Source organism: Micromesistius poutassou (genome assembly GCF_964030765.1).
Source record: "Micromesistius poutassou genome assembly, chromosome: 8".
Taxonomy (NCBI): domain Eukaryota; kingdom Metazoa; phylum Chordata; class Actinopteri; order Gadiformes; family Gadidae; genus Micromesistius; species Micromesistius poutassou.
In genome coordinates, this window is record NC_140278.1 from 3,969,297 (window position 1) to 3,983,076 (window position 13,780).

The 13,780-nt window shown below is 43.6% G+C and overlaps 1 protein-coding gene across 2 annotated transcripts; it reads left to right on the top strand.

Moving 5' to 3' along the window:
- The first annotated feature begins 7,053 nt into the window (after window positions 1-7,053).
- cmc1 (C-x(9)-C motif containing 1) lies at window positions 7,054-13,689 on the top strand. Of its 2 annotated transcripts, XR_014636720.1 has the most exons (5): window positions 7,054-7,182; window positions 7,927-8,016; window positions 10,097-10,187; window positions 10,366-13,602; window positions 13,641-13,689. XR_014636720.1 is itself a non-coding variant. In XM_084471269.1 (4 exons), the coding sequence occupies exons 1-4, from the start codon at window positions 7,164-7,166 to the stop codon at window positions 10,484-10,486; spliced, it is 321 nt and encodes a 106-aa protein (XP_084327395.1). In that variant the 5' UTR covers window positions 7,054-7,163; the 3' UTR covers window positions 10,487-13,617. The 2 variants fall into 2 exon arrangements, 1 of the variants encoding a protein (XP_084327395.1); XM_084471269.1 differs by lacking the exon at window positions 13,641-13,689 and having other exon boundaries at window positions 10,366-13,617.
- Window positions 13,690-13,780: the final 91 nt, after the last annotated feature.

The window sequence follows — 13,780 nt, forward strand, 5'->3', positions numbered from 1 at the left end:
TAACGCGCACACACACACACCCAACACAAATACACGCCCTGAGACGGGGAGAGCGTCAAAACATTTACAGGCCATTTGCAGCGTGGTGCGTGACACGAGACATCGCGGTAAGAGCGCCACATGAAGAACAAACACACCGCGGCGGTCTTGCTAGACGCTCGGGGCGGCGTTGCAACCAAACAGCCAAGTAGTGGTGGTTGGCTGGCTGGCCTGTTCCCCCACTCCTCAGGGGCAGCGTGTCAAAGGATGACCCGAACACTCCCTCTTGACATTAAACAAGACAGAAACGCATAACAGCTCTTTGGCTTATAAAACTGAGAAAACAACAGTTGTAACTTGAGTGGAATGAAAAAACCGGTCACCTGAGTGAGAGTTACCTAAACTTAGTGTCCCCCAGCTATGAATTTAAGGCTGCTTATCTGGTGAAGGTGCACACTACGCGGACCATGCTACCAGTGTAGTCTGTACATCACATTCATACACGCAGACACACGTGGACACAGACGCACACACACACACAGACACACAAACACACTCACCCCCGCGCCCTCTCCCCTCCCATCACACACACACACACACGTCTATAACACTAAAGCACACTCTTCCTTTTTAGAAAAGGTTTGAAACTCTTTTTATCCATTAAAAGCCAGATCGATCTTGTGCCTTTTTACTTGATGGTGTTTTTTTTGTTGCTAAATGTCATAAAGGGAAGTCTCCCTGGCCCATTTCTACAGCCTATTCTTCATTTGGGGGTAATTATAGATGAAGAGATGAAAGATGTATTCCGACCCCCCACCTCACCCACTCCCCATTCTCTGTGCCTATCTGCCTCGCTCTGCCTCCCTGTGCATTCAGTGGGCCTCTCACCACCGCATCCTGATTACGGGACACTGTTCAAAGCCTCACCCACACAGCCTGGAGTGTCCCTTGGTCATCCACTATGGTTGCTGCTGCTGCTTTTGTTGGCATTAACAAGCCAAGCCACCAAGGGATGTTTTCTTTTTTTTGTCCTTCCTCCAACAGGTACAAACTTTTCTTTTTATAATTACCTGCATTCAGGCAGTACGTCGAGTCATGGACAACGGCGTCATGAAAGGAGCAAGGCGGGAGAAGGTTATACGCCTCACCCGAAGAAAGGAGTTAGAAAGGGAGGGAGTGGGGAAAAGATTTTTTTTTTTAGGAGATCTTTGTAAGACAGGATGTTCTGTAAGTGCTCGTGGATGTTATACCTGAATTTCTGTTCGGATTTCTGTTTTTAATTTCCCTCCTCGTTCGTCGTTCGTCCTCTCCCTCTCTCTTTCTCACTCTCTCTCTTCTTCGTCTCTTTATCCCACTCCGGCGAGTAATGAGTGAAGACTCTGGAGATTTGGGCAGAATGGCCTCTGCCATTATTGAATGGAGGAAACACACAGATGGATGAATGGACCTCCTCATTGGGTTTTTCTGTTTTCCTTATTCCCTGCTGTCTGGAGTCAAAACCCCGGGATGCCTCATGAAGACGGCAGAGCCTCATCCCTGGTTTCCGCCGTCTCATCTCTTGAGAAAGAAGGAGGGACAGGGTTAATAAAAGGCACAAGGGAGAGGGGAAAAGTAATCTTCTTTTCCAGTCCAACCATTCTTTGGGTGGGGCTTTTTTTTACACTTTTCCCCCTGTGTACTTTCATAAAGCTCATTATTATTTTGACATGGGCCCCTCAGGTAAGAACCAATGGGCCTTTGTGCGCTGCTCCGTCAGTCTCTCTGGCATGGAGTGGGGAGTCACATTAACATCTGGTCTCTTCCTGCACCAATGTGCCATTGAAGCCTGCCTTGTTCTTCTGCATGGCCATCATGGAGATGGACGTTGACAATTATCTTCAACAGAGCTTTTCTCTGCAATATACATATATATTCGAGAAAATATAAATCGTGTAGCAGTACAAGAGCCATCTCTACTATTTGTACAAATCATTATTTTACATTTACATTTAGGGAATTTAGCAGATGCTTTTATCCAAAGCAACTTACAATAAGTACATTTGTCAGAAGAAAGAGAAACAATATATCGCTATCGCTACAGTAAGGATGTTCATAGGACCAAGTGCTAAGCACTAATAATTGTTAGGTTAACCCATTCCCCGTATACAACAAAGACAGCTAGGACAAGACGCTACATGATGCTAAGTACTATTTTTAAGTGCCAGGACGTACAACATACAATAAGTGCGTACATTAAGTGCCAGTACTTTCATGTCATCTATCGGTACTATTCGTCTATCTGCTGCCGTTGAGGGATGTAACTTTAAGTGTCTTAAAGACAACAATGTCTTCATTTCATCAAAACCAGGTCCACAAGCTGCATAGCCTGCAGTACCAGTCTGTGGACACCGTCAGCATCGATCCATGATCATGAAAATGTAAAAATCCTCACACACACACACACACACACACACACACACACACACACACACACACACACACACACACACACACACACACACACACACACACACACACACTAACCCCAACCCCTATGTCCCCACTCACACATCCACCCAGCCTCCAACCTCCCCTTCGAGCCAACCCCCGCCCCCTGTCCCCCCTCCACCCCTTTACCCCTCCACCCCTCCACCCCTCCACCCCACTCTTCCGGCTGATTTGTCCTAATGTAATTTTAATTAAAAATGGTGGTGTCAAAGGGCTCTGCCTGCCTGAGAAGCGGGTGCAGATTGCATCCCAGTGGCAGATCCCCTCACTTGGTTGAGAGGAAATGCATCCTGACACGAGGGCGAGGGTGGTGCCCTCGCCGCCAACAAGAGCCTCCGGCCCATCTTTAGCCCCCCCCCCCCCGTATCGGTTTGCTGTGGCTGCCACTACAGGGCAGGATGCTCGTGTATTTTTGTATTGGTGTGGTGTTGTAACGCTTGACTATCAATTTACTGAAATGTAAAATTCTAAACAAATGTATATTTTTAGATCTTTTTTTAAATATTTTTTTACAATCGCTCTATGGTTTTCGTATATTAGCGAGAGAGATTAAAAGATGAACGTAGTGTTACTCGTCATCATACTTAACATACAGTAATGCATATCAATTGATATTTGTTTGAATTAAAGCATTCTTCACGGAGCGTATTGTAATTTATTTTTGACTATATTTGACGTATTTATTTATTTAAGTAAAATCCCCTTAAATTTGTACACATTGATGAAATTATGATGATGATGATTGATGATGTTTGCATTATTTACAGGATGCAGTAATGAGTTTCAAAGAGATCCACAAACATACGGAAATGTTAGACACAAAGGCCTAGAAAGCATTCTCTCACTCCATCGGCTGTCAGCGGACGTCAAGCGGTGCCCTGATTCCCCCAGAGTAGCACGTGCACGTGAACGCAGTCCCACTGTACGCTACAGACAAGCTGTCTGAGGTTGTTATTTATAAAAGCAGCCTGTTAATTAACAAATACTTCCTACAAGCATGTATGCTGTGCATGCTGTGCCACACCACACGTCCTATCCTCCTCCGCCAGTCTTTGATGCCTTTTGCAAAAACTCAGTTATCTTAAACACAGTGTTTGTATTATCGATGTAGAGATACCTAGCTAGGGTTCTGACATGCACCTATACTCTTTTCCTTCTGCTAGAGTTTCCATTGAGAACTATCCAACAATGACAACATTTACGTTTCATTTCATGCGTTTTATGCAAAGGTTCATTTGCATAAAACGTAAAACCTCGGTTCATACACGCACGCGTTCACACACCGGCGGCGGAGTCAACCGCGCAAGGCGACAGCCGGCTCGTCGGGAGCAGTCAGGGTGAGGATGATGGTGTGGACGATCCTCTTCGGAAGGCAGGGGGACATAAACATTGAATAACCGATGCCTCCCGTTACATCCTACACCCACCTTGCACATGCACCTAGACAACTACTCGATGGAGATATCCCGACGACAACCGATTAGGAATGTACATATACAGAGTATCCTATCTGTTTGTCGCATAACGTGATGATATAATCCAAACGAGGCTTGTGTCTAAAATACCAGTAATGTTACCAACATTACCATCTCCCATAGACTGGGATCCATCCTCCTGAGATGAGAATCTCAATAGCTGGTTTATGTTTTTATGTCAGCATAGGTTAATAGTTCAGAAGGTATAAGGTATAACGATGCTGTGCATTTTATAAATAAAACACTTTGACCATTATGCTTTAAGGAAGAGCGGGTTGACTTGTAATCAGGGTGAGGTGTCTCGCTCAGGGACACCTCGATGCTCGGCCAGGAGGAGCCGGGGATCGAACTACTGCAACAACCTTCCGGTTCCAAGTCCGCTCTACCTCCTTGGCTTAACCGACCCCCCCCCCCAACGCAACAAGCTCAATGTAAACAGGCCCCGAGACGAGGCCTTATGGGGGGGTGGGGGGGGGTTGGGGGGGGTGGGGGGGAGACAGACGCATACTAAAAACATTCCTTGGCCAAGATTTATCACAGGCATGACCTGCGATAGGGCCCTGAGCAGCGGGGGCCACCTGCAGAGGTCAGCCGGTAGCTTTGTAATCCCTCCACCCAAGCTGTTGGGATTATCAGATCTCCGACGACCCCGAAGGGGCTCCCCGCGGCTGGGGGGCTTAACCGCGATGAAACCCGCCCCGCCACCACACATCCCACCTGTCAGCCGCCACACAGTGCCACATCTCAGAGAGATCGCGGACGCTGGAAGAACGGTGGCGGGGGGCCGCAGTGATGGGGGGCAGACGGGACAGGTAAGGCGGACGAATGGGAAAGGGAGAGGGGGGCGCGGGGCGCGGGGAGGACGGGATTGGCTCGTGGCTGGATGGGAGGACGGACATCAATGTCTTCATCCTACCTGGATGCATGCTTGAGCAAGACGCACAACCCATAGCCTTAATAGACCTGTTTCTGTGTTCACTGATTGATTGGAATCAGGTCTTTGAGTAAATAATAATGGCAAATCTATATGCAAGCAAACCACGGGTTAGTTTCAGTTCCACTTTTCTATTGTCGTTTTATTGTAATTTTCCACTTCCTAACATGCATAAATGATTTAATACAAATAACAGGGAAGAAAATCTAGATTGATGTCAATGCAGAGGAATATTAATGCAGCATTCATGTTTCCAAAATCAATAGAGCTTTGAGAGTATTTGTGACCATTTATAAATCTCAAAAGGGGTACGTGTGTGTTTGTGTGTGTAAACATTTATGTGTGTCCGACTATGTATGTGTGTGTGTGTGTGTGTGTGTGTGTGTGTGTGTGTGTGTGTGTGTGTGTGTGTGTGAGTGCTGTGTGTATATGTGTATATATGTATATGTGTGCATGTGTGTGTGTGAGTGTGTGCGTATGTTTGTGTAGACATGAAGCTGTGTGTGTGTGTGTGTGTGTGTGTGTGTGTGTGTTTTTGTGTGCACACGTACATGTGTGTGTATATGTGTGTGTGTTTGTGTATGTACGTATGTATGTGCATACATATCGCTGTGTGTGTGTGTGTGTGTGTGTGTGTGTGTGTGTGTGTGTGTGTGCATAAACATGTAGTTGTGTTTGTGTATGTGTGCACCTGCACGTGTGTGTATACCTGTGTGCACATACGTGCGCGCGCGCGCGTGTGTGTGTGTATGTGTACACCCATAGGTGGCTTGTAAGCGTACATTCATATGTGAACGTGTGTGTGAACGTGTGTGTGTGTGTGTGTGTGTGTGTGTGTGTGTGTGTGCGCCCGCCTGCACACGTGCGCGTGCGTGCGCGCCCACACACCGGTGGACAGTTGGGTGGCTGGTGGTGGGCGGTGCGCTGAGGCGTGTCGTGAGAGGGTTTAACTTCGCTGACCTCCCTTCTGCCAGGTTGAGGGGCGCCCGCTGCTCAGATGATATTGGATCGGTGGGTGACGGCCCGCTTTCTCCTGATACAGCGGCCAGCGCGCCAGCCTGCCAACCTGCTCCCCCCCCCTCATTAAAGTGTCCCCGTGCCAGCGGTGTGGAGAGGTGCTGGTGGTCCGGTACGAGGCCCGCACAGGGGAACACAGCTCAGCGCTTGAACCGCGTTCACGCCGTCTCTATGGGGAGGTTGTAGAATAGAAGTAGCCGCTTGGATTGATGTTATGGCATTAGTAATATTATTTACATAGCGTTTTTTGGACCTTGTGTGTGTGCGTGTGTGTGTGTGTGTGTGTGTGTGTGTGTGTGTGTGTGTCATTCACTACTACAGTTATAACATTCATGTTGCATAGCAATATAAAACAAGCCTACATAATTGTTTGAAGAAAAACTGATTTTAGATTCATCTTTATGGGAAAGTTGTAGCATAGAGGTCTGTATTTATAACATGAATGTTGCAAAGCAGTTTATAGCAAACCTATTTTGTGGAAAGATAAAAACAAATCAATACAATTATATCTAAAGAAATATATGAACAAGCTATAAGAATATGCCCAATATTAGCAAGTGATCTGAAAATATATTATGATATGTATTTGCTAGCAATGCGTGTTTGTTTTATTTGTGACGAGGTTGTAACATGGATGTAGCCTGTATTGAAATGTTGAAGGAGCTTGTCTTGTGGCAACCAAGTGTAGTGAGCCTGTGCAATGGTCTTTCGACATACAACCGAGTAGTTCTAGTATGTTTTGTCTTCACATGTATGTTTCCTCAACAAAATGTATTTATAAATATATATAAAAATATATAAATACATTATACATATACTTTATACCTGTACCTATATATGTACCCATTTTTATATATATATATATATATATATATATATATATATATAATTAAATTATTAAAATATTTACAATATTTACCTTTATATATATATATATATATATATATATATATATATATATATATATATTTATTTATTATTATTATTTTTTTAAGTTAAATATTTTAATAAGATTGTTATTCAACAAAAAAAAAGAATTGCATAGATAGAGCATGTACAATCAAGAGCACAAAAACAGGGTTACAAAAGCCTTTCGACTGACGGATCGCCTCTCTCAGTGGTGAACGTGGGAGTTGTAGTTTTATTTACCATTCCTCTTCCGGTGGCGGAAGTGTTTCGCGTGTATCCTGGAGGTCATTTTCGGTCTTCACATTGCCTTCTGTTATCGCTTGCTTTGAGACTACACCTGCAAAAAAAGAAATCTATACTCAATGGAAGCCGTTCAAGCAGGTAATGTAAACGGATATGTTAGGTAACGCGTGCTATGTTTTCGCATAGACAGCGGGTTTAACACTGGTGGTGTGGACGATCCTCTTCGGAAGTCAGGGGGACATAAACATTGAATAACCGATGCCTCACGTTACATCCTACACCCACCTTGCACATGCACCTACGACACAAACTACTCGATGGAGATATCCCGACGACAACCGATTAGGAATGTACATATACAGAGTATCCTATCTGTTTGTCGCATAACGTGATGATATATTTCCAAACGAGGCTTGTGTCTAAAATACCAGTAATGTTACCAACATTACCATCTCCCATAGACTGGGCTCCATCCTCCTGAGATGAGAATCTCAATAGCTGGTTTATGTTTTTTTATGTCAGCATAGGTTAATTGTTCAGAAGGTATAAGGTATAACGTTGCTGTGCTTTTTATAAATAAAACACTTTGACCGTTATGCTTTAAGGAAGAGCGGGTTGACTTGTAATCGGAAGGTTGCTAGTTCGATCCCCGGCTCCTCCTAGCTGAGTGTCGAGGTGCCCCTGAGCGCCTTGCGTGGTTGACTCCGCCGTCGGTGTGTGAATGTGTGTATGAACATGACGTCTGCTAAATTCCCTAAATCGAAATTAATGGATGAATGAATGATTAACATCTCACCTGCTCCTTAGAATCCCCTGTGTAACGATGATGATGATGATGAGGAGGAGGAAGAGGCTGAGTGGTCCTCTACTTTTTGTTTTCAGAGCCTCCGCTGAGGCACGTGGAGACCGATGTGCTGATCCCGAAGCTCATGAGGGAGAAGGCCAAGGAGCTCTGCCATGAGAAGGTCCAGGGTGTGTATTTACATATTGTCTCAAGACTCAACGTTACAAGTTGATCACGTCAATCATTTTATAATATGCCTGAGGTTTTTGACGTGTATTTTATTGTATTTGGCAAAAAATATGAATTTGTTTACCTGGCGATATCAGCCATTTTAATTGGCTTTTCAAAATAAAAGTCACACCAGGCATGTTATCACACTAGGTCTGTGAAGACGTAACACTATGTAATGGAAGCCAAGTCATGCGTGTTTTATGTATTTCATTAATTGGAGTCATTCAGAATTCTGATACTCATAGTCATTCTTTAGTTCTAGTGCACAGTTTATTTATCTGTGGATCTTTTTTTTTATAGATTTTACAGAAACCTTCTGGTACGGCTCTTTGCTGACAGTTATATTTACAACATTGGCAGTAATCTCGGAGCCAGAAGTTTGACAATGCTATGGCCAAGATTTTAAATGATTCACCTATACAGCCCATATTGCTCCTCTCTTGTTTGTTCGATTCTGCCCGACAAAGTCTGTGAATTCTCCCAGTTAGAACCATCAGCCGGTCAAGTTTTTAAACATGCCCACAAGTTCAGTTAATAGGCTTCCTGTTCTACCCAATTAAAAAATTAACAAATAAATAAATATATATATATATACAAAATTGTAAAAATATTTCATTTGTATGAATATAAATTTTCCTTGGATAACTTTTTATTGATTAATCTGATCAAACTTGGAACTAAGCAAACAAAACAAAACCAGAAATAAACAGCACAAACCGGGCCTGTGGTCTCTCAATGCAAGTCCCTGAATGGAGGCAGGAATAGGTAACTTGGATTAAAATGTGCCCTATGACAGGCTGTCCCTCGTAGCGTGCCGAGCAGGGCACCGTCAGGTGGGCTCCCCCCCCCCGCTGCTTCCCAAACTGTCAGGCTGCACCTTCATGTGCACATGGCAATACCTGAAGGTTCAGATGACCCCCTGCTGAAGCCGTCCTTTCAGTCTGAAACATAACATCATAGTGTCTTTTATGGGCGATAAGATTGAACAGATTAAATGAATTATCCTGTGTGTGTGTGTGTGTGTGTGTGTGTGTGTGTGTGTGTGTGTGTGTGTGTGTGTGTGTGTGTGTGTGTGTGTGTGTGTGTGTGTGTGTGTGTGTGTGTGTGTGTGTGTGTGTGTGTGTGTCCGTCCAGAGACGAGTCCTGCCCTGTGCAGCTCCTAGCGGTGCCCTGAGACTTGAAGTGTTTGTTGATTAGATTAGTCTCACTGCTCTGCCCCTCCAAATGGGTTTTTGTTAATGTCCGCATCCCAACAAATTTTGTGTGTGTGTGCGCTTGTGTACACGTTCTTGTGTGTGTGTGTGTGTGTGTGTGTAAATTAACCACGGTGATAATAAAGGTAATTATTACGGCGGTTGGGTGGCGGTTTGCACACACTCCTCTGAGGGGTTCAGGGGGGGGTTGTTGACGGAGATTGGGGGGTGCCGGGGGGGGGGGGGGGGTAGTGGGTCATGGTTAATTCAAAGTCTTTCAGAAGGAGCTGGGTAAGAGGGGAACGACTGAACGCATTCGACACCAGGCTGGTGTCTCCTCTTCCCTGCGACCTGCTTGGGTCAGGGACACCACGACCCCCTCTTTGGGAAATAATAAGCGTCACGTTAGAGTCCCTTACCTCCCTGACTTGACGCGGTGTAGGGAAGTAATGCAGTTTGTTGGCAAGGGTTAGAAGAATGTCATTTAGCAGATTCTTCAGCTTGGAACAATCAAGGCGTGCGATCAACATTGGACTACGACATTTAAGAGTGCGGCATTAGCTGTTTTTTTGGTATTTCGGCAGTAACTAGTAAATATAAAAAAAATGATTTTTTCTAAATGTCTGGGGGTAAATATACATCAATATATCATTCATTACCCATATTTTTATATATTTTATTAATTTTTTACGTTTTTTCTTTTGGTTGTGTCATTCTGTAGTGTACAGCTGCTTTATACAGCATTGGACGGGAATAATTCATAGATTTGTCAGCCTTTGCACTGTGGAGCCTATGACCGTACTCAAACCGTTGGTGTGGCTGTCTAACCCCCCTTCTCCTCCAGCCTTCAATGTCTGCTGCAAGGACTCTGGCTTCCTGATGGTGCTCAAATGCAGGGAGCAGAACGCAGCCCTCAAGGAATGCCTGACAGTCTAGTGAGTGTTTTGACTTTGTTTCTACCTTGTTTTTAGATGATAGGTTTACACTACATTTCAATTTGATATAGGAGGGTTTCACATGGTGCCACGCTCACTCCAAGCCACCATCTTTGTTTTTTTTTACCATTAAAGAAAGAATAATGCATCATTTTGCGTTTGTATCTTCTCCTGACAGCTACAGAGATCCAGTCTTCTATGAGAAGTGCAAGCAGGAGTACATCAAGGAGAAGCTGGAGTTTCAGAGGACGGGAATCCCCACCAAGAACAGGAAGCAGAAGCTCCCGGCGAGCATGTAGGCCCGACGCGCTCCGGGGAAAGGACGCGATGGAGCGGGTTGGCTGAAGACCGGACGGAGCCTCATGGCCTCATGGTGGAGGACACTGAGATCCATCTGAACCGAGCTCAGTGGGGGCGATTTGCTTCGTAAATGATGTGTGTTTGGATGGCATTTGGAGTGTGAAGTATGATTTAAGAACAATGTTGATAATATCTTTGATTCCTATCAAGGGGTACAGCTGTGCTGCTCCCTTGCGCCTCCGTCTTTGGTCAAGATCTTGCACCCACACATAGATGGATCATGCATCATACATACAACATGCCCCATGTTGGTTGGATATCTTTCTGCCAGTGAAGGGTATAAGGCATTAAGCTGAAGAGTTTGCGTGTGAAGGGTCACCCATCTTTATGTGTATGTATTATATTGACTCAGCTTTTGCTAATAAGTGCAAAAATGTCATCTTTTTTCTTTGCCTGTGCTTTCATTGTTGCAGTGCCCCCCCCCCCCCCTTCACCCGCTGCACAATTCAATAAAATGACAGTGCATTGATACCTGCAGTCCAGTTAATATTACAGAAATGTTCACCCACTCTTCATTAAATTGTGTTTGCTCATACATTGTTAACCATCCATTTTCATTTTTTCATACAAAATCAGTTCACCTTTGAATTAATCAAACGACTGGTAATGTGAATTGCAGTTTGCTTGCTTAATGATAAGACAGTGCTAGGCTGTCATAACCTAACTAACTTAAATTCACATTACCACCTTTGGAATTAACTATCAAAGGTTAATTAACCTTTTATCACATTTACTATTGTCCTTTCTTCCCAAGAAAATCAGAATAGCCTGTTTTTATATCAAAGTGCTAATTCTAAGAAATATATAAATGTGAGAGTATGGCTATTACCTTTGTCATTATGCACAATGTGATTTCTTTTTTTTCCTCCATAAAATGTGTGGGGCCATTCTGATACCTATTTGGTTATTACATGTTTTGATTCGTATTCATATTATTCATACAAAACCCCAGAATAATGGCAAATTCATGTGCCGATACCGATGTAATCATATAGGCGCCGGGCCCATTTCATCTCCTGTTGATAAGAGCTTATTTTTAGATGTGCATGCGACCGTTTCCCTGATTCCTGACGGGTCGACAGTCAATCAATAATAGACTGAAACCAAATAATGAAAAGAGTATGCAGGTGGCTCAGGAAGAGCGTATTTGTGACAATTGTTTTCTAATATATGTTTAATGTAACAGAAAGCCTTGATTTAGATATGATAAAACCATCCCGGGTATTAAATTCAAAACTTAAAAAAAGGGACACAGTCACACTCATTCATTCCTTCTTTTAGTTTGCCATATTTACAAACAGTCTGAGTGCAATAATTCTAAAATATAATCCATATCTACTGTACATTGCATTTTGGTTTGCAAATTGTTCACAGAAGTATGAAACTGCCGCGGCTGTAAAAGAACATTTTTCGTTTTAAAAATCAAGGAATCATTGACCGTGTGACAGACCAGAGTTGAGGAAATATGGAGAAGCAGAAGATAATCTCTTTTCACAACCACAGACTTGCGTGCTCCGCGCACCCCCACTTGTCAAAGCCATGGCTCACGTTACTTTACAGGTTGAATGTTCACTCAGCATCCCCACGCCCACCACTTCCCCCACCCCCAAAAAGGCAGACGACTTAAACACATAGAAAATCTTGAGGGTGGTTGGGCTGGTGGGCAAGTTAGGCAAAATCAATTGGTCTGGATAAGTGCATAAATCTGGCCTTGCGGATGAAAAAAAACCTAAAAAATATTTTTAAAAGCCTGTCATATACATTGATATAGTTTACTGTGATACGTTTGTGTGGTGTGTGTTCCCCTATATACTGACTCAAACCTTGTCCTTCTATACTACCCATGAAGGATTCACATGGTATACACACTTGATAAGCTGTTTTTCGTTTGTTCCAGTGTACATAGAATTGCCTCCGATGATTGTTTTGCTTATTACAAGCGCTTTCCCGATTCTTTTCTTTCAAAACACGGGTTTACTTGATGAACTTTCATAATTACACAACAGCTAAAAGGTTTGTGGGAGCACTGAGTCAACAAATAAAATAAATGCAATACAATCCAGTGCAGCATGACAACCCTTCAATACACTCAAGAAGTAAGTTCAACCGATTTTTTACTTTTCAGTTAAGTTCACAAAATATGTAAGGTTCTACCACGACACAACTTTTAAAATACCCAGGCCTCGCATCTCAACGTCCCCGTTACAATTTCACTCGAAAGAAGAAGAAGAGAGAAATAAAACCACAGCGCACGTGACAGTGTCCCACATCAGTGCTGAGAAGGTTACGGAAAATGTGTGGTATGAGATTCAGGAGGCTTGAGTTGTTGAATTGTGAAATTGTTGAAAAGTGTAAACAGTTGAGCCATTGTTGGAGATTTTACATTAGTTTTTTTTTTTTGGTACCAGTGAGGTTGAAGTTGAAATTCATTGCATATGCATGAATTTGACCACCTGGGAGATTATTATCTAATAATTATAAATAAATTACAAAAAAAGCTTCTGGTAAAACAAAACATGTCAATCATAGTATAGTCCCCTAAAAAAAAAAAAAAAAACTTTTTTTTTTGCCTCAACATGCCTTTGTTGTTTTTTCGACATGACCCAGCTAGTGAAAAAAAAGTGTGTGGAACTATTAAAAAATTAAAATAAATAAATTCTACCTTTCACTTTGGAATGAAGCTCTTCCTCTTAAAAAGGTTAACTGTATATCAGCCACCACCACCACGGTACGGAAACAGAACATCCTTCACAGGAGCATCCAACAACCAGGGGAGGCCACGCCCCCTTTTCTACTTCACAAACGGTCCAATAGAAACAGACTTACATTGGAGAGAGAGAGTACAGGTTTATAGTTTTAAAAAAACGAGTTCTAGCTCTATGATGAGATCCTTCTGCGGGCCCGGCGGTCACTGGGGCCGCGCTGGACGCAGAGCGGCGCATGGAGCCCTGTCGAGATTTATTATGTAATAGTGGACGCGGCCGGGCGAGGAGATGCCCGCCCGCACGCACGCAGAGCTGCACACGCACACTAGAGGCACCCACACACACTAGAGGCACACACACACACACACACACACAACACACACTAGAGGCACACACACACACACTAGAGGCACACACACACACACACACACACACACACTAGAGGCACACACACACACACACACACACACACACAACACACACTAGAGGCACACACACACACACACACACACACACACACACACACAC

Excerpts from the sequence above, each read along its gene's own strand:
- cmc1 (XM_084471269.1), top strand. Across the intron at positions 8,017-10,096 it reads CTGCCATGAGAAGGTCCAGG|CCTTCAATGTCTGCTGCAAG; the intron begins GTGTGTATTTAC and ends CTTCTCCTCCAG. Across the intron at positions 10,188-10,365 it reads AAGGAATGCCTGACAGTCTA|CTACAGAGATCCAGTCTTCT; the intron begins GTGAGTGTTTTG and ends TTCTCCTGACAG.